At 52.8% G+C, this 20,023-nt stretch overlaps 1 protein-coding gene across 2 annotated transcripts in view; it reads left to right on the forward strand.

The window, feature by feature from the left end:
- The window catches only part of LOC139533571 (cullin-associated NEDD8-dissociated protein 1), a 59,387-nt gene that overhangs the window by 18,408 nt on the left and 20,956 nt on the right, over nucleotides 1–20,023 (forward strand). The window contains exons 4-10 of one of the 2 annotated variants that reach the window (XM_071331716.1): nucleotides 3,338–3,461; nucleotides 6,071–6,327; nucleotides 7,481–7,586; nucleotides 8,054–8,199; nucleotides 18,715–18,866; nucleotides 19,107–19,247; nucleotides 19,615–19,756. In XM_071331716.1, the coding sequence (XP_071187817.1) occupies nucleotides 3,338–3,461; nucleotides 6,071–6,327; nucleotides 7,481–7,586; nucleotides 8,054–8,199; nucleotides 18,715–18,866; nucleotides 19,107–19,247; nucleotides 19,615–19,756 (1,068 nt within the window). Of the gene's footprint in view, nucleotides 1–3,337; nucleotides 3,462–6,070; nucleotides 6,328–7,480; nucleotides 7,587–8,053; nucleotides 8,200–18,714; nucleotides 18,867–19,106; nucleotides 19,248–19,610; nucleotides 19,757–20,023 lie in introns of both variants that reach the window. The other variant, XM_071331714.1, reaches the window with a different exon arrangement.

Consider the following 20,023-nt stretch of genomic DNA (forward strand, 5'->3'; position numbering starts at 1 on the left):
TTGTAGTGTGTTAAACCAGTTAGATAATGAACTGATAGACTATCCCCTCTAGTGATGGTGTTGTAGTGTGTTAAACCAGTTAGATAATGAACTGATGGACTATCCCCTCTAGTGATGGTGTTGTAGTGTGTTAAACCAGTTAGATAATGAACTGATAGACTATCCCCTCTAGTGATGGTGTTGTATGTGTGTTAAACCAGTTAGATAATGAACTGATGGACTATCCCCTCTAGTGATGGTGTTGTAGTGTGTTAAACCAGTTAGATAATGAACTGATATACTATCCCCTCTAGTGATGGTGTTGTAGTGTGTTAAACCAGTTCGATAATGAACTGATAGACTATCCCCTCTAGTGATGGTGTTGTAGTGTGTTAAACCAGTTAGATAATGAACTGATAGACTATCCCCTCTAGTGATGGTGTTGTAGTGTGTTAGTTAAACCAGTTAGATAATGAACTGATATGACTATCCCCTCTAGTGATGGTGTTGTAGTGTGTTAGTTAAACCAGTTAGATAATGAACTGATAGACTATCCCCTCTAGTGATGGTGTTGTAGTGTGTTAAACCAGTTAGATAATGAACTGATAGACTATCCCCTCGTAGTGATGGTGTTGTAGTGTGTTAAACCAGTTAGATAATGAACTGATGGACTATCCCCTCTAGTGATGGTGTTGTAGTGTGTTAAACCAGTTAGATAATGAACTGATAGACTATCCCCTCTAGTGATGGTGTTGTAGTGTGTTAAACCAGTTAGATAATGAACTGATAGACTATCCCCTCTAGTGATGGTGTTGTAGTGTGTTAGTTAAACCAGTTAGATAATGAACTGATAGACTATCCCCTCTAGTGATGGTGTTGTAGTGTGTTAGTTAAACCAGTTAGATAATGAACTGATAGACTATCCCCTCTAGTGATGGTGTTGTAGTGTGTTAAACCAGTTAGATAATGAACTGATAGACTATCCCCTCTAGTGATGGTGTTGTAGTGTGTTAAACCAGTTAGATAATGAACTGATGGATTATCCCCTCTAGTGATGGTGTTGTAGTGTGTTAAACCAGTTAGATAATGAACTGATAGACTATCCCCTCTAGTGATGGTGTTGTATGTGTGTTAAACCAGTTAGATAATGAACTGATGAGACTATCCCCTCTAGTGATGGTGTTGTAGTGTGTTAAACCAGTTAGATAATGAACTGATAGTACTATCCCCTCTAGTGATGGTGTTGTAGTGTGTTAGTTAAACCAGTTTGATATTGAACTGATAGACTATCCCCTCTAGTGATGGTGTTGTAGTGTGTTAAACCAGTTAGATAATGAACTGATAGACTATCCCCTCTAGTGATGGTGTTGTAGTGTGTTAGTTAAACCAGTTAGATAATGAACTGATAGACTATCCCCTCTAGTGATGGTGTTGTAGTGTGTTAGTTAAACCAGTTAGATAATGAACTGATAGACTATCCCCTCTAGTGATGGTGTTGTTGTGTGTTAAACCAGTTAGATAATGAACTGATATACTATCCCCTCTAGTGATGGTGTTGTAGTGTGTTAGTTAAACCAGTTAGATAATGAACTGATAGACTATCCCCTCTAGTGATGGTGTTGTAGTGTGTTAAACCAGTTCGATAATGAACTGATAGACTATCCCCTCTAGTGATGGTGTTGTAGTGTGTTAAACCAGTTAGATAATGAACTGATGGATTATCCCCTCTAGTGATGGTGTTGTAGTGTTAGTTAAACCAGTTCGATAATGAACTGATAGACTTATCCCCTCTAGTGATGGTGTTGTAGTGTGTTAAACCAGTTAGATAATGAACTGATAGACTATCCCCTCTAGTGATGGTGTTGTAGTGTGTTAGTTAAACCAGTTAGATAATGAACTGATAGACTATCCCCTCTAGTGATGGTGTTGTAGTGTTAGTTAAACCAGTTCGATAATGAACTGATAGACTATCCCCTCTAGTGATGGTGTTGTAGTGTGTTAAACCAGTTAGATAATGAACTGATAGACTATCCCCTCTAGTGATGGTGTTGTAGTGTGTTAAACCAGTTAGATAATGAACTGATAGACTATCCCCTCTAGTGATGGTGTTGTAGTGTGTTAGTTAAACCAGTTAGATAATGAACTGATAGACTATCCCCTCTAGTGATGGTGTTGTAGTGTGTTAAACCAGTTAGATAATGAACTGATAGACTATCCCCTCTAGTGATGGTGTTGTAGTGTGTTAAACCAGTTAGATAATGAACTGATAGACTATCCCCTCTAGTGATGGTGTTGTAGTGTGTTAGTTAAACCAGTTAGATAATGAACTGATATACTATCCCCTCTAGTGATGGTGTTGTAGTGTGTTAGTTAAACCAGTTAGATAATGAACTGATAGACTATCCCCTCTAGTGATGGTGTTGTAGTGTGTTAGTTAAACCAGTTAGATAATGAACTGATAGACTATCCCCTCTAGTGATGGTGTTGTTGTGTGTTAAACCAGTTAGATAATGAACTGATATACTATCCCCTCTAGTGATGGTGTTGTAGTGTGTTAGTTAAACCAGTTAGATAATGAACTGATAGACTATCCCCTCTAGTGATGGTGTTGTAGTGTGTTAAACCAGTTAGATAATGAACTGATAGACTATCCCCTCTAGTGATGGTGTTGTAGTGTGTTAAACCAGTTAGATAATGAACTGATAGACTATCCCCTCTAGTGATGGTGTTGTAGTGTGTTAAACCAGTTAGATAATGAACTGATAGACTATCCCCTCTAGTGATGGTGTTGTAGTGTGTTAGTTAAACCAGTTAGATAATGAACTGATAGACTATCCCCTCTAGTGATGGTGTTGTAGTGTGTTAAACCAGTTAGATAATGAACTGATAGACTATCCCCTCTAGTGATGGTGTTGTAGTGTGTTAGTTAAACCAGTTAGATAATGAACTGATAGACTATCCCCTCTAGTGATGGTGTTGTAGTGTGTTAAACCAGTTAGATAATGAACTGATAGACTATCCCCTCTAGTGATGGTGTTGTAGTGTGTTAAACCAGTTAGATAATGAACTGATAGACTATCCCCTCTAGTGATGGTGTTGTAGTGTGTTAGTTAAACCAGTTAGATAATGAACTGAAGGACTATCCCCTCTAGCATGTCCTCCTTACAACTTGGTTTATTTTCAGCTGTGTTCAGGCCTTTTCCAGTCATGTGGAGGGAGAGATGGGAGAAGAGAGCATCTGTTAACAGCCTTGCTTCCCCATCACCTTCAGGCATCAGCCATCTTGGCTGACATCAGTATGACTCATTTAGCTAACTCTGTCTTTCTCCTCTCCAACCCCCCATGTTTCTCTCTCTAGGCTCGGCCCTGGCTGCCAGCGTGTGTAAAAAGATCACAGGCCGTCTGACCAGTGCCATCGCCAAGCAGGAGGATGTGTCAGTTCAGCTGGAGGCTCTGGACATCATGGCTGACATGCTCTGCAGGTGTGTGTTCTCCACTGTCTGACCGCTGGTCTGGACCCAGGTTGGTGTGTGTTCTCCACTGTCTGACTGCTGGTCTGGACCCAGGTTGGTGTGTGTTCTCCACTGTCTGACTGCTGGTCTGGACCCAGGTTGGTGTGTGTGTTCTCCACTGTCTGACCGCTGGTCTGGACCCAGGTTGGTGTGTGTTCTCCACTGTCTGACCGCTGGTCTGGACCCAGGTTGGTGTGTGTTCTCCACTGTCTGACTGCTGGTCTGGACCCAGGTTGGTGTGTGTGTTCTCCACTGTCTGACCGCTGGTCTGGACCCAGGTTGGTGTGTGTGTTCTCCACTGTCTGACCGCTGGTCTGGACCCAGGTTGGTGTGTGTGTTCTCCACTGTCTGACCGCTGGTCTGGACCCAGGTTGGTGTGTGTTCTCCACTGTCTGACCGCTGGTCTGGACCCAGGCTGGTGTGTGTGTTCTCCACTGTCTGACCGCTGGTCTGGACCCAGGTTGGTGTGTGTGTTCTCCACTGTCTGACCGCTGGTCTGGACCCAGGTTGGTGTGTGTGTTCTCCACTGTCTGACTGCTGGTCTGGACCCAGGTTGGTGTGTGTTCTCCACTGTCTGACCGCTGGTCTGGACCCAGGTTGGTGTGTGTGTTCTCCACTGTCTGACCGCTGGTCTGGACCCAGGTTGGTGTGTGTGTTCTCCACTGTCTGACCGCTGGTCTGGACCCAGGTTGGTGTGTGTGTTCTCCACTGTCTGACTGCTGGTCTGGACCCAGGTTGGTGTGTGTTCTCCACTGTCTGACCGCTGGTCTGGACCCAGGTTGGTGTGTGTTCTCCACTGTCTGACTGCTGGTCTGGACCCAGGTTGGTGTGTGTTCTCCACTGTCTGACCGCTGGTCTGGACCCAGGTTGGTGTGTGTTCTCCACTGTCTGACCGCTGGTCTGGACCCAGGTTGGTGTGTTCTCCACTGTCTGACCGCTGGTCTGGACCCAGGTTGGTGTGTGTTCTCCACTGTCTGACTGCTGGCCTGGACCCAGGTTGGTGTGTTCTCCACTGTCTGACCGCTGGTCTGGACCCAGGTTGGTGTGTGTTCTCCACTGTCTGACTGCTGGCCTGGACCCAGGTTGGTGTGTGTTCTCCACTGTCTGACCGCTGGTCTGGACCCAGGTTGGTGTGTGTTCTCCACTGTCTGACCGCTGGTCTGGACCCAGGTTGGTGTGTGTTCTCCACTGTCTGACTGCTGGTCTGGACCCAGGTTGGTGTGTGTTCTCCACTGTCTGACCGCTGGTCTGGACCCAGGTTGGTGTGTGTGTTCTCCACTGTCTGACCGCTGGTCTGGACCCAGGTTGGTGTGTGTTCTCCACTGTCTGACTGCTGGCCTGGACCCAGGTTGGTGTGTGTGTTCTCCACTGTCTGACCGCTGGTCTGGACCCAGGTTGGTGTGTGTTCTCCACTGTCTGACCGCTGGCCTGGACCCAGGTTGGTGTGTGTGTTCTCCACTGTCTGACTGCTGGCCTGGACCCAGGTTGGTGTGTGTTCTCCACTGTCTGACTGCTGGCCTGGACCCAGGTTGGTGTGTGTTCTCCACTGTCTGACTGCTGGCCTGGACCCAGGTTGGTGTGTTCTCCACTGTCTGACTGCTGGCCTGGACCCAGGTTGGTGTGTTCTCCACTGTCTGACCGCTGGTCTGGACCCAGGCTGGCGTGTGTTCTCCACTGTCTGACCGCTGGTCTGGACCCAGGTTGGTGTGTGTTCTCCACTGTCTGACTGCTGGTCTGGACCCAGGTTGGTGTGTGTTCTCCACTGTCTGACCGCTGGTCTGGACCCAGGTTGGTGTGTGTTCTCCACTGTCTGACTGCTGGTCTGGACCCAGGTTGGTGTGTGTGTTCTCCACTGTCTGACTGCTGGCCTGGACCCAGGTTGGTGTGTGTTCTCCACTGTCTGACCGCTGGTCTGGACCCAGGTTGGTGTGTGTGTTCTCCACTGTCTGACCGCTGGCCTGGACCCAGGTTGGTGTGTTCTCCACTGTCTGACCGCTGGTCTGGACCCAGGCTGGTGTGTGTTCTCCACTGTCTGACCGCTGGTCTGGACCCAGGTTGGTGTGTGTGTTCTCCACTGTCTGACCGCTGGTCTGGACCCAGGCTGGCGTGTGTTCTCCACTGTCTGACCGCTGGTCTGGACCCAGGTTGGTTGTTGTGTTCTCCACTGTCTGACCGCTGGTCTGGACCCAGGTTGGTGTGTTCTCCACTGTCTGACCGCTGGTCTGGACCCATTATACACTATAGATGGTTATTGGATTACTTTATTACAGTCAATTGAATATCTGAAGTTATTTCAGATTTCTGCCTGTAATAATTAGTTTGGGACGGTACAGGAATACTCTGGGGTTATATAACTGTTGCTGGATCAGGACAGTACGGGAAAATATTTGACAAGACGGGACAGGAATAATTTTTTTAGTCCTGTGCCAACCTCTAGTCTCCTGGTGAACTTTCACCCCTCCATCCTGACCTGTCTGCTCTCCCAGCTGACCAGACCCTACGTAGCCTATCATACCGCCTGATGACACTACATAACACTACTTAACATAGTGCTAACCTCTCTCCCTCTCCTCTAAAAGACAGGGGGGTCTCCTGGTGAACTTTCACCCCTCCATCCTGTCCTGCCTGCTCCCTCAGCTGACCAGCCCCCGCCTGGCGGTCAGGAAGAGGACCATCATCGCTCTGGGTCACCTGGTCATGTCCTGTGGGAACCTGGTCTTTGTGGACCTTATTGAACACCTGCTGTCAGAGTTGTCCCGTAATGACTCCATGTCCACCACACGTACCTACATCCAGTGTATCGCAGCCATCAGCAGACAGGCCGGACACAGAATCGGTGAGTTTCATGGAGACACACAGACATGGGGTAGTGATATAATATACATCTTTCTTTTTCTAGTTGAACAGTTGAAAGACAAACCCTGCAGTCATTTGTGTGAGACACAATGCAGTCATTTGTGTGAGACACAATTTTCAGAACATTTTGGACCTTTTTTTATATTTGGAAATGTCAAACAATTTAGCCAACATTTTCAAGTTATTGACCCCTTCTTTAGGCGGCAGGTAACCTAACCCTAGTGGTTAGAGGGGGCTGAATTAATATGTATCAGTTGGAGCTGTTCTGTTCTCTCTCTCTCGCTCTCGCTCAGGTTTTATCGACAGCCAGGTCCATCTGGGAACACCTTTTAGATTTCAGTTAGGCTAGAAGTGTTTGTTTTAGCTATTGTACTTAGTCAAGCCCACGGCTCCTCGGGGAGCCTAAGGCCATTGACAACATTGAAGTATTTTATCATTTTCTAAGTGAAATAATATATTAGACTATTTATTTTCCATTAGACTTCTTTTTAAAATAACCCCGAAGGAAGTCATTGTGTCTCCTTGATGTTTGAGAGAAGCCATTACTCCTGGTCAGGGACGTGACAGTTTGTGACAGGAGACGGGAGAGTCTCCTCTTTCTGTCCTTATTTACCTGTCAATCTGTCACTTTCTCCTCTCTCTGGAAGAGTGGAGGATGGAGAGTGTTTTGTGTGGAGGGAAACGGAGAGCGGAGTCATTGAGGCTAGCTCCTCTTTCTCTCCCTCTTTTCTCCCTCTTTTTCTCCCACCCCATCAACCAATCACACGCTGTGTTTGATGAGCCAGAGACGGCAGTGATTAAGATGCGGCAGATTACTTCAGTGAAGAGCACCACTCCAAAACTATTTCTCCCTCCGGTCTCTCTCCATATCCTGCAATCCCCTGTTTTAATTAACTTCTCTTGTCATCTTGAAAGAGCTCGCTCTACAATTTTGCTAAAAACACAAAAGCCTTTATCTAGCTGTAACTTGTAATTTGCTTTTCTCAGTGAGTTCTGGGCCTTTTTTGAAGTCGGGAGGCTTGCTTCCCTTCATGTCACATTTAGATGAAAGAATATGAAGTTGTTACTAATAGATTGACGGCTAACGTTCAGTTTGAATGGAATTATTAACGTGTGTGTCCGCGTGTCCTCAGGTGAGTACTTGGAGAAGATCATTCCTCTGGTGGTGAAGTTCTGTAACATAGACGATGACGAGCTGAGGGAATACTGCATCCAGGCCTTCGAGTCCTTCGTCAGGAGGTGAGAGAGACACGTCCTTTTTTTAAACGGCTTCAGAGCTCGGGAGGGGGTTTTGTTTTTTATGTTCAGAGAAACACAGAACGACAGAAAAAATAAATCCCAGAATTCTCAGTGAACTGGGTAGTTTATTCACGTTCACCCTGAAGCGTTTGGACCTGTGCTGTGATTGGATACTCTAGTCTCGCTTCTCGTCTACGTTTAGCCTCCCACTGTTTCTGTGATTAGAAACCCTTTCATCCGTTCTATCTTGTGCCTTTTATGGATTACATCAAACAAGTGTTTGGGAGGGAGAGAGGGACAACTAGTGTTGGAAGATTACTGTGGTGCTGTCTGTCCTCCCAGATTACCACGAGGAGAAGAAAGGCTGAGCGATGGGAGTCTTTATTAGTGGAAACGGAACTCAACCATGAAGGACTTTTCAATCTCTCTCTCTCTCTGTCTCTCTCTCTCTCTCTCTCTCTCTCCAGGTGTCCAAAGGAGGTTTATCCACATGTGGGCACCGTCATCAGCATCTGTCTGAAGTATTTGACCTACGACCCCAACTATAACTACGATGACGAGGATGAAGATGAGAATGCCATGGATGCCGACGGAGCAGACGAAGACTATCAAGGTAAACACACACTCTCTCTCTCACACTCAGTCACTCTCTCACTCTCTCTCTCTCTCTCTCTCTCTCTCTCTCTCTATCTCTCTCTCTATCTCTCTCTTTCTTTCTTTCTTTCTTTCTTTTTCTATTTATTTCTATATCTTTCTATTTCTTATTCTTTCTTTTTCCTCCTTCCATGTTTCTTTATTTTCCTTTTCACTTTCTTTCTTTTTCCTTCTTTTTCTTTCTTTTTCTTTCATTCTTTTTCTTTCTCTTTCTTTCTTTTTCTTTCTTTTTTTATCTTATTTTTATTCCCTCTTTTTCTTTCTCTTTTTATCTCTTTTTCTTTTTCATTCTATTTCTTTCTTTTTCTATTTCTTTCTTTTTCATTTTCTTTCTTTTTCTTTTTCATTTTCTTTCTTTTTCTTTTTCTTTCTTTTTCATTTTCTTTCTTTTTCTTTTTCTTTTTCTTTCTTTTTCTTTTTCTTTTTCTATCTTTTTTATTTTCTATCTTTTTCTTTCTTTTTCTTTTTCTTTTTCCTTCTTTTTCTTTTTCTTTCTTTTTCTTATTCTTTTTCTTTCTTTTTCTTTCTTTTTCTTTTTCTCTCTTTTTTTTCTTTCTTTCTTTTTCTTTTTCTTTCTTTTTCTTTTTCTCTCTTTGTCTTTTTCTTTCTTTCTTTTTCTTTTTCTTTCTTTTTCTTTTTCTTCTTTGTCTTTTTCTATCTTTTTCTTTCTTTTTCTTTCTTTCTTTCTCAAAGAGTTACAAACCTCAGATTTCCCACTTCCTGGTTGGATTTTTTCTCTCATGTTTTTGCCTGCCAAATGAGTACTGTTATACTTACAGACATCATTCAAACTGTTTTAGAAACTGCAGACTGTTTTCTATCCATCTACTAATAATATGCACATATTAGCAACTGGGACTGAGTAGCAGGCAGTTTACTCTGGGCACGCTTTTCATCCGGACGTGAAAATGCTGCCCCTTATTCATAACAAGTTAAGAAGAGAAACATATAGGACTCTTCATCACTTCAGGAGAGACCTATAGGACTCGTCTCTTCGGGGCTTAGGTTTCTGTTTAGATATCTGCCTCGGTGTGAGAGAAGTTAGAACTAGCCTATCTATTAAATGGTCTTCCAAATGTGTCTTCCATTTTCAGGAGTCTTACTCTGCAGAATAACCCCCAGTTGTAAGTCCTTACTGCACTGACACTGTTAGTGTGTCGTTTGTTGCTATGACTGTAAGAGCTCAGCCAGAAAGACAATCTGTTGCTTGGCCACGCATGAGCACTGTGAAATAAACATAGAATAATGCTACTAAATATTGAAGGCAGCCAGCCAGCCTCCCTCTGTCTCCCTCCTTCCTTGTTATGAGACTGAATGTTATTATCTACAGGCTGAATGGAGGACTGCTATTGGAGCGGGTAATGCTAGCTGCTTTCAGCAGACCTCCAGTCATTACTTCTACTACAACTGATAGAGATGGCTCTCTGTCCTTGTCATCACTAGCAGTGTGTGAGGACTGAGGACCAGACAGGCTTTTGTGTTGTCACCTTGTTGAAGCTTTCGCCTGAGTCTTCTCCTGTAACATTGTTCCTCCCAGGCGGGTGCATCTTATACTGTGTTGCTGAGTCTCTCCCTCTTCCTCCTCTCCCTCCTCTCTGTCCCCTTCCTCCTCTCCCTCCTCTCTGTCCCCTTCTTCCTCTCCCTCCTCTCTTCCCTGACTCACACACACTCTGGTTGTCATGTCTCTCCACCAATCATAATGTGTGCTCCCAGAATGCTGAAGTATGTCATTTATAAAATGGGTCTTGACAACAACGGATGTTTTGTGGCGCCTGCAGTGTTGCTCGTATCTTCCTCAGCACTCTGCGTTAGCACAGTTTGCCAGTCATCCATAAATCATATTCCTACCTATTCCTATTGGCTGGTTCCTTTAATAATTCATGGTTCTGACTGACTGACTGTGTGTAGCTAGCTTGTAAACAGGCCCAGGGAAGCACAGTGCTGGGACTAGCCTCCTAGTCTACCAGGGCAGCACAGTGCTGGGACTAGCCTCCTAGTCTACCAGGCCCAGGGCAGCACAGTGCTGGGACTAGCCTCCTAGTCTACCAGGCCCAGGGAAGCACAGTGCTGGGACTAGCCTCCTAGTCTACCAGGCCCAGGGAAGCACAGTGCTGGGACTAGCCTCCTAGTCTACCAGGCCCAGGGAAGCACAGTGCTGGGACTAGCCTCCTAGTCTACCAGGCCCAGGGCGCAGCACAGTGCTGGGACTAGCCTCCTAGTCTACCAGGCCCGGGGCAGCACAGTGCTGGGACTAGCCTCCTAGTCTACCAGGCCCAGGGCAGCACAGTGCTGGGACTAGCCTCCTAGTCTACCAGGCCCAGGGAAGCACAGTGCTGGGACTAGCCTCCTAGTCTACCAGGCCCAGGGCGCAGCACAGTGCTGGGACTAGCCTCCTAGTCTACCAGGCCCAGGGCAGCACAGTGCTGGGACTAGCCTCCTAGTCTACCAGGCCCAGGGCAGCACAGTGCTGGGACTAGCCTCCTAGTCTACCAGGCCCAGGGAAGCACAGTGCTGGGACTAGCCTCCTAGTCTACCAGGCCCAGGGCAGCACAGTGCTGGGACTAGCCTCCTAGTCTACCAGGCCCGGGGCAGCACAGTGCTGGGACTAGCCACCTAGTCTACCAGGCCCGGGGCAGCACAGTGCTGGGACTAGCCTCCTAGTCTACCAGGCCCGGGGCAGCACAGTGCTGGGACTAGCCTCCTAGTCTACCAGGCCCGGGGCAGCACAGTGCTGGGACTAGCCTCCTAGTCTACCAGGCCCGGGGCAGCACAGTGCTGGGACTAGCCTCCTAGTCTACCAGGCCCGGGGCAGCACAGTGCTGGGACTAGCCTCCTAGTCTACCAGGCCCGGGGCAGCACAGTGCTGGGACTAGCCTCCTAGTCTACCAGGCCCGGGGCAGCACAGTGCTGGGACTAGCCTCCTAGTCTACCAGGCCCGGGGCAGCACAGTGCTGGGACTAGCCTCCTAGTCTACCAGGCCCGGGGCAGCACAGTGCTGGGACTAGCCTCCTAGTCTACCAGGCCCGGGGCAGCACAGTGCTGGGACTAGCCTCCTAGTCTACCAGGCCCGGGGCAGCACAGTGCTGGGACTAGCCTCCTAGTCTACCAGGCCCGGGGCAGCACAGTGCTGGGACTAGCCTCCTAGTCTACCAGGCCCGGGGCAGCACAGTGCTGGGACTAGCCTCCTAGTCTTATCAGGCCCGGGGCAGCACAGTGCTGGGACTAGCCTCCTAGTCTACCAGGCCCGGGGCAGCACAGTGCTGGGACTAGCCTCCTAGTCTACCAGGCCCGGGGCAGCACAGTGTTGGGACTAGCCTCCTAGTCTACCAGGCCCGGGGCAGCACAGTGTTGGGACTAGCCTCCTAGTCTACCAGGCCCAGGGCAGCACAGTGCTGGGACTAGCCTCCTAGTCTACCAGGCCCGGGGCAGCACAGTGTTGGGACTAGCCTCCTAGTCTACCAGGCCCGGGGCAGCACAGTGTTGGGACTAGCCTCCTAGTCTACCAGGCCCAGGGCAGCACAGTGCTGGGACTAGCCTCCTAGTCTACCAGGCCCGGGGCAGCACAGTGTTGGGACTAGCCTCCTAGTCTACCAGGCCCGGGGCAGCACAGTGTTGGGACTAGCCTCCTAGTCTACCAGGCCCAGGGCAGCACAGTGCTGGGACTAGCCTCCTAGTCTACCAGGCCCGGGGCAGCACAGTGCTGGGACTAGCCTCCTAGTCTACCAGGCCCGGGGCAGCACAGTGTTGGGACTAGCCTCCTAGTCTACCAGGCCCAGGGCAGCACAGTGTTGGGACTAGCCTCCTAGTCTACCAGGCCCAGGGCAGCACAGTGCTGGGACTAGCCTCCTAGTCTACCAGGCCCGGGGCAGCACAGTGTTGGGACTAGCCTCCTAGTCTACCAGGCCCGGGGCAGCACAGTGCTGGGACTAGCCTCCTAGTCTACCAGGCCCGGGACAGCACAGTGCTGGGACTAGCCTCCTAGTCTACCAGGCCCAGGGCAGCACAGTGCTGGGACTAGCCTCCTAGTCTACCAGGCCCAGGGCAGCACAGTGCTGGGACTAGCCTCCTAGTCTACCAGGCCCGGGGCAGCACAGTGCTGGGACTAGCCTCCTAGTCTACCAGGCCCGGGGCAGCACAGTGCTGGGACTAGCCTCCTAGTCTACCAGGCCCGGGGCAGCACAGTGCTGGGACTAGCCTCCTAGTCTTATCAGGCCCAGGGCAGCACAGTGCTGGGACTAGCCTCCTAGTCTACCAGGCCCGGGACAGCACAGTGCTGGGACTAGCCTCCTAGTCTACCAGGCCCAGGGCAGCACAGTGCTGGGACTAGCCTCCTAGTCTACCAGGCCCGGGGCAGCACAGTGTTGGGACTAGCCTCCTAGTCTTATCAGGCCCGGGGCAGCACAGTGCTGGGACTAGCCTCCTAGTCTACCAGGCCCGGGGCAGCACAGTGTTGGGACTAGCCTCCTAGTCTACCAGGCCCAGGGCAGCACAGTGCTGGGACTAGCCTCCTAGTCTACCAGGCCCAGGGCAGCACAGTGCTGGGACTAGCCTCCTAGTCTACCAGGCCCAGGGCAGCACAGTGCTGGGACTAGCCTCCTAGTCTTATCAGGCCCAGGGCAGCACAGTGCTGGGACCAGCCTCCTAGTCTTATCAGGCCCAGGGCAGCACAGTGTTGGGACTAGCCTCCTAGTCTACCAGGCCCAGGGCAGCACAGTGTTGGGACTAGCCTCCTAGTCTACCAGGCCCAGGGCAGCACAGTGCTGGGACTAGCCTCCTAGTCTACCAGGCCCAGGGCAGCACAGTGCTGGGACTAGCCTCCTAGTCTACCAGGCCCAGGGCAGCACAGTGTTGGGACTAGCCTCCTAGTCTTATCAGGCCCAGGGCAGCACAGTGCTGGGACTAGCCTCCTAGTCTACCAGGCCCGGGGCAGCACAGTGCTGGGACTAGCCTCCTAGTCTACCAGGCCCGGGACAGCACAGTGCTGGGACTAGCCTCCTAGTCTACCAGGCCCGGGACAGCACAGTGCTGGGACTAGCCTCCTAGTCTACCAGGCCCAGGGCAGCACAGTGCTGGGACTAGCCTCCTAGTCTACCAGGCCCAGGGCAGCACAGTGTTGGGACTAGCCTCCTAGTCTACCAGGCCCAGGGCAGCACAGTGCTGGGACTAGCCTCCTAGTCTACCAGGCCCAGGGCAGCACAGTGCTGGGACTAGCCTCCTAGTCTACCAGGCCCAGGGCAGCACAGTGTTGGGACTAGCCTCCTAGTCTACCAGGCCCAGGGCAGCACAGTGTTGGGACTAGCCTCCTAGTCTACCAGGCCCGGGGCAGCACAGTGTTGGGACTAGCCTCCTAGTCTACCAGGCCCGGGGCAGCACAGTGCTGGGACTAGCCTCCTAGTCTACCAGGCCCAGGGCAGCACAGTGCTGGGACTAGCCTCCTAGTCTACCAGGCCCAGGGCAGCACAGTGTTGGGACTAGCCTCCTAGTCTACCAGGCCCAGGGCAGCACAGTGTTGGGACTAGCCTCCTAGTCTACCAGGCCCAGGGCAGCACAGTGCTGGGACTAGCCTCCTAGTCTACCAGGCCCGGGGCAGCACAGTGCTGGGACTAGCCTCCTAGTCTACCAGGCCCGGGGCAGCACAGTGTTGGGACTAGCCTCCTAGTCTACCAGGCCCGGGGCAGCACAGTGCTGGGACTAGCCTCCTAGTCTACCAGGCCCGGGGCAGCACAGTGCTGGGACTAGCCTCCTAGTCTACCAGGCCCAGGGCAGCACAGTGCTGGGACTAGCCTCCTAGTCTACCAGGCCCAGGGCAGCACAGTGCTGGGACTAGCCTCCTAGTCTACCAGGCCCGGGGCAGCACAGTGCTGGGACTAGCCTCCTAGTCTACCAGGCCCAGGGAAGCACAGTGCTGGGACTAGCCTCCTAGTCTACCAGGCCCAGGGCAGCACAGTGCTGGGACTAGCCTCCTAGTCTACCAGGCCCGGGGCAGCACAGTGCTGGGACTAGCCTCCTAGTCTACCAGGCCCAGGGCAGCACAGTGCTGGGACTAGCCTCCTAGTCTACCAGGCCCAGGGAAGCACAGTGCTGGGACTAGCCTCCTAGTCTACCAGGCCCAGGGCAGCACAGTGCTGGGACTAGCCTCCTAGTCTACCAGGCCCAGGGCAGCACAGTGCTGGGACTAGCCTCCTAGTCTACCAGGCCCGGGGCAGCACAGTGTTGGGACTAGCCTCCTAGTCTACCAGGCCCAGGGCAGCACAGTGCTGGGACTAGCCTCCTAGTCTACCAGGCCCAGGGCAGCACAGTGCTGGGACTAGCCTCCTAGTCTACCAGGCCCGGGGCAGCACAGTGCTGGGACTAGCCTCCTAGTCTTATCAGGCCCAGGGCAGCACAGTGCTGGGACTAGCCTCCTAGTCTACCAGGCCCGGGACAGCACAGTGCTGGGACTAGCCTCCTAGTCTACCAGGCCCAGGGCAGCACAGTGCTGGGACTAGCCTCCTAGTCTACCAGGCCCGGGGCAGCACAGTGTTGGGACTAGCCTCCTAGTCTTATCAGGCCCGGGGCAGCACAGTGCTGGGACTAGCCTCCTAGTCTACCAGGCCCGGGGCAGCACAGTGTTGGGACTAGCCTCCTAGTCTACCAGGCCCAGGGCAGCACAGTGCTGGGACTAGCCTCCTAGTCTACCAGGCCCAGGGCAGCACAGTGCTGGGACTAGCCTCCTAGTCTACCAGGCCCAGGGCAGCACAGTGCTGGGACTAGCCTCCTAGTCTTATCAGGCCCAGGGCAGCACAGTGCTGGGACCAGCCTCCTAGTCTTATCAGGCCCAGGGCAGCACAGTGTTGGGACTAGCCTCCTAGTCTACCAGGCCCAGGGCAGCACAGTGTTGGGACTAGCCTCCTAGTCTACCAGGCCCAGGGCAGCACAGTGCTGGGACTAGCCTCCTAGTCTACCAGGCCCAGGGCAGCACAGTGCTGGGACTAGCCTCCTAGTCTACCAGGCCCAGGGCAGCACAGTGTTGGGACTAGCCTCCTAGTCTTATCAGGCCCAGGGCAGCACAGTGCTGGGACTAGCCTCCTAGTCTACCAGGCCCGGGGCAGCACAGTGCTGGGACTAGCCTCCTAGTCTACCAGGCCCGGGGCAGCACAGTGCTGGGACTAGCCTCCTAGTCTACCAGGCCCGGGACAGCACAGTGCTGGGACTAGCCTCCTAGTCTACCAGGCCCAGGGCAGCACAGTGCTGGGACTAGCCTCCTAGTCTACCAGGCCCAGGGCAGCACAGTGTTGGGACTAGCCTCCTAGTCTACCAGGCCCAGGGCAGCACAGTGCTGGGACTAGCCTCCTAGTCTACCAGGCCCAGGGCAGCACAGTGCTGGGACTAGCCTCCTAGTCTACCAGGCCCAGGGCAGCACAGTGTTGGGACTAGCCTCCTAGTCTACCAGGCCCAGGGCAGCACAGTGTTGGGACTAGCCTCCTAGTCTACCAGGCCCGGGGCAGCACAGTGTTGGGACTAGCCTCCTAGTCTACCAGGCCCGGGGCAGCACAGTGCTGGGACTAGCCTCCTAGTCTACCAGGCCCAGGGCAGCACAGTGCTGGGACTAGCCTCCTAGTCTACCAGGCCCAGGGCAGCACAGTGTTGGGACTAGCCTCCTAGTCTACCAGGCCCAGGGCAGCACAGTGTTGGGACTAGCCTCCTAGTCTACCAGGCCCAGGGCAGCACAGTGCTGGGACTAGCCTCCTAGTCTACCAGGCCCGGGGCAGCACAGTGCTGGGACTAGCCTCCTAGTCTACCAGGCCCGGGGCAGCACAGTGTTGGGACTAGCCTCCTAGTCTACCAGGCCCGGGGCAGCACAGTGCTGGGACTAGCCTCCTAGTCTACCAGGCCCAGGGCAGCACAGTGCTGGGACTAGCCTCCTAGTCTACCAGGCCCGGGGCAGCACAGTGCTGGGACTAGCCTCCTAGTCTACCAGGCCCGGGGCAGCACAGTGCTGGGACTAGCCTCCTAGTCTACCAGGCCCGGGGCAGCACAGTGCTGGGACTAGCCTCCTAGTCTACCAGGCCCAGGGCAGCACAGTGCTGGGACTAGCCTCCTAGTCTACCAGGCCCAGGGCAGCACAGTGCTGGGACTAGCCTCCTAGTCTACCAGGCCCGGGGCAGCACAGTGCTGGGACTAGCCTCCTAGTCTACCAGGCCCAGGGAAGCACAGTGCTGGGACTAGCCTCCTAGTCTACCAGGCCCAGGGCAGCACAGTGCTGGGACTAGCCTCCTAGTCTACCAGGCCCAGGGCAGCACAGTGTTGGGACTAGCCTCCTAGTCTACCAGGCCCAGGGCAGCACAGTGCTGGGACTAGCCTCCTAGTCTACCAGGCCCAGGGAAGCACAGTGCTGGGACTAGCCTCCTAGTCTACCAGGCCCAGGGAAGCACAGTGCTGGGACTAGCCTCCTAGTCTACCAGGCCCAGGGCAGCACAGTGCTGGGACTAGCCTCCTAGTCTACCAGGCCCAGGGCAGCACAGTGCTGGGACTAGCCTCCTAGTCTACCAGGCCCAGGGCAGCACAGTGCTGGGACTAGCCTCCTAGTCTACCAGGCCCAGGGAAGCACAGTGCTGGGACTAGCCTCCTAGTCTACCAGGCCCAGGGCAGCACAGTGCTGGGACTAGCCTCCTAGTCTACCAGGCCCAGGGCAGCACAGTGCTGGGACTAGCCTCCTAGTCTACCAGGCCCAGGGAAGCACAGTGCTGGGACTAGCCTCCTAGTCTACCAGGCCCAGGGCAGCACAGTGTTGGGACTAGCCTCCTAGTCTACCAGGCCCAGGGCAGCACAGTGTTGGGACTAGCCTCCTAGTCTACCAGGCCCAGGGCAGCACAGTGCTGGGACTAGCCTCCTAGTCTACCAGGCCCGGGGCAGCACAGTGCTGGGACTAGCCTCCTAGTCTACCAGGCCCGGGGCAGCACAGTGTTGGGACTAGCCTCCTAGTCTACCAGGCCCGGGGCAGCACAGTGCTGGGACTAGCCTCCTAGTCTACCAGGCCCAGGGCAGCACAGTGCTGGGACTAGCCTCCTAGTCTACCAGGCCCGGGGCAGCACAGTGCTGGGACTAGCCTCCTAGTCTACCAGGCCCGGGGCAGCACAGTGCTGGGACTAGCCTCCTAGTCTACCAGGCCCGGGGCAGCACAGTGCTGGGACTAGCCTCCTAGTCTACCAGGCCCAGGGCAGCACAGTGCTGGGACTAGCCTCCTAGTCTACCAGGCCCGGGGCAGCACAGTGCTGGGACTAGCCTCCTAGTCTACCAGGCCCAGGGCAGCACAGTGCTGGGACTAGCCTCCTAGTCTACCAGGCCCAGGGAAGCACAGTGCTGGGACTAGCCTCCTAGTCTACCAGGCCCAGGGCAGCACAGTGCTGGGACTAGCCTCCTAGTCTACCAGGCCCAGGGCAGCACAGTGCTGGGACTAGCCTCCTAGTCTACCAGGCCCAGGGCAGCACAGTGTTGGGACTAGCCTCCTAGTCTACCAGGCCCAGGGCAGCACAGTGCTGGGACTAGCCTCCTAGTCTACCAGGCCCAGGGCAGCACAGTGCTGGGACTAGCCTCCTAGTCTACCAGGCCCGGGGCAGCACAGTGCTGGGACTAGCCTCCTAGTCTACCAGGCCCAGGGCAGCACAGTGCTGGGACTAGCCTCCTAGTCTACCAGGCCCAGGGCAGCACAGTGCTGGGACTAGCCTCCTAGTCTACCAGGCCCGGGGCAGCACAGTGCTGGGACTAGCCTCCTAGTCTACCAGGCCCAGGGAAGCACAGTGCTGGGACTAGCCTCCTAGTCTACCAGGCCCAGGGCAGCACAGTGTTGGGACTAGCCTCCTAGTCTACCAGGCCCAGGGCAGCACAGTGTTGGGACTAGCCTCCTAGTCTACCAGGCCCAGGGCAGCACAGTGCTGGGACTAGCCTCCTAGTCTGAGATGTTTGGGGTAGTCAGGTGGTCGCTCTAGACCAGTAGATGTGCTGTCTGTAACCTGTGTCTGAGATGTTTGGGGTAGTCAGGTGGTCGCTCTAGACCAGTAGATGTGCTGTCTGTAACCTGTGTCTGAGATGTTTGGGGTAGTCAGGTGGTCGCTCTAGACCAGTAGATGTGCTGTCTGTAACCTGTGTCTGAGATGTTTGGGGTAGTCAGGTGGTCGCTCTAGACCAGTAGATGTGCTGTCTGTAACCTGTGTCTGAGATGTTTGGGGTAGTCAGGTGGTCGCTCTAGACCAGTAGATGTGCTGTCTGTAACCTGTGTCTGAGATGTTTGGGGTAGTCAGGTGGTCGCTCTAGACCAGTAGATGTGCTGTCTGTAACCTGTGTTTGTTTTCTACCAGCTAAAGTGCGTATCTGACATCACAATGCTTACAGGAGCATATAACTATTTCATTGGCTGTAATAATAACTGCTGCTAAACTGTGTTAAAGTCTCTAACCTCACACCACCACCACCCTTTGACCTCTGACCTTTACAGGAAGTGATGATGAGTACAGCGACGACGACGACATGAGCTGGAAGGTTCGCCGTGCGGCCGCCAAGTGTCTGGACGCCGTGGTCAGCACACGCCACGAGATGCTGCCGGAGTTCTACCGGACCGTGTCGCCCGCGCTCATCGCCCGCTTCAAGGCACACACACACACACACACACACACACACACACACACACACACACTACCCCCGTGTTCCTCTAGGTCTACATCTTCCAGGGAGTTTTACCTAGCCGACGGGCATCTGTTTTGTTTGCTCTCTGAGTCCGGGCCGGGTTAAAGTAAAAGCACTCTGATATCAACAGTTGTCACAAAAGGTCTTTATCAATACATTTGATTGACTGATGTATTGGCTGATGTATTGATTGATGGATTGTAGGAGCGGGAGGAGAACGTTAAGGCCGACGTGTTCCATGCCTACCTGTCGCTGCTGAAACAGACACGTCCTGCTCAGAGCTGGCTGTGTGACCCAGATGCCATGGAACAGGGAGAGACTCCACTCACCATGCTGCAGAACCAGGTAAAACACACAGAGAGAGAGAGGCCTCCACTCACCATGCTGCAGAACCAGGTAAAACACACAGAGAGAGAGAGGCCTCCACTCACCATGCTGCAGAACCAGGTAAAACACACAGAGAGAGAGAGGCCTCCACTCACCATGCTGCAGAACCAGGTAAAACACACAGAGAGAGAGAGGCCTCCACTCACCATGCTGCAGAACCAGGTAAAACACACAGAGAGGCCTCCACTCACCATGCTGCAGAACACACACACACACACACACAGAGAGAGAGTAGTATGTCTGATATTTCTCCTAGTGGTAGTTCTAGTGTGTATTAGTCAGTAGTATGTCTGATATTTCTCCCTCCCGCCGGGTGCTGCTGCAGGTGCCAATGATCGTTAAGGCCCTGCATAAGCAGATGAAGGAGAAAAGTGTCAAGACACGGCAGTGCTGTTTCAACATGCTGACGGAGCTGGTCAACGTGCTGCCTGGGGCCCTCACGCAACACATCCCTGTCCTAGTACCAGGTAGGTTACTACCCTGGGGGTTACTACCCTAACCCTAGAGCCTCACACAACATATCCCTGTCCTAGTACCAGGTAGGTTACTACCCTAGAGCCTCACACAACATATCCCTGTCCTAGTACCAGGTAGGTTACTACCCTAGAGCCTCACACAACACATCCCTGTCCTCGTACCAGGTAGGTTACTACCCTGGGGCCCTCACACAACACATCCCTGTCCTAGTACCAGGTAGGTTACTACCCTAGAGCCTCACACAACATATCCCTGTC

This window comes from Salvelinus alpinus, chromosome 11, assembly GCF_045679555.1.
Source record: "Salvelinus alpinus chromosome 11, SLU_Salpinus.1, whole genome shotgun sequence".
In the NCBI taxonomy this organism is placed as follows: domain Eukaryota; kingdom Metazoa; phylum Chordata; class Actinopteri; order Salmoniformes; family Salmonidae; genus Salvelinus; species Salvelinus alpinus.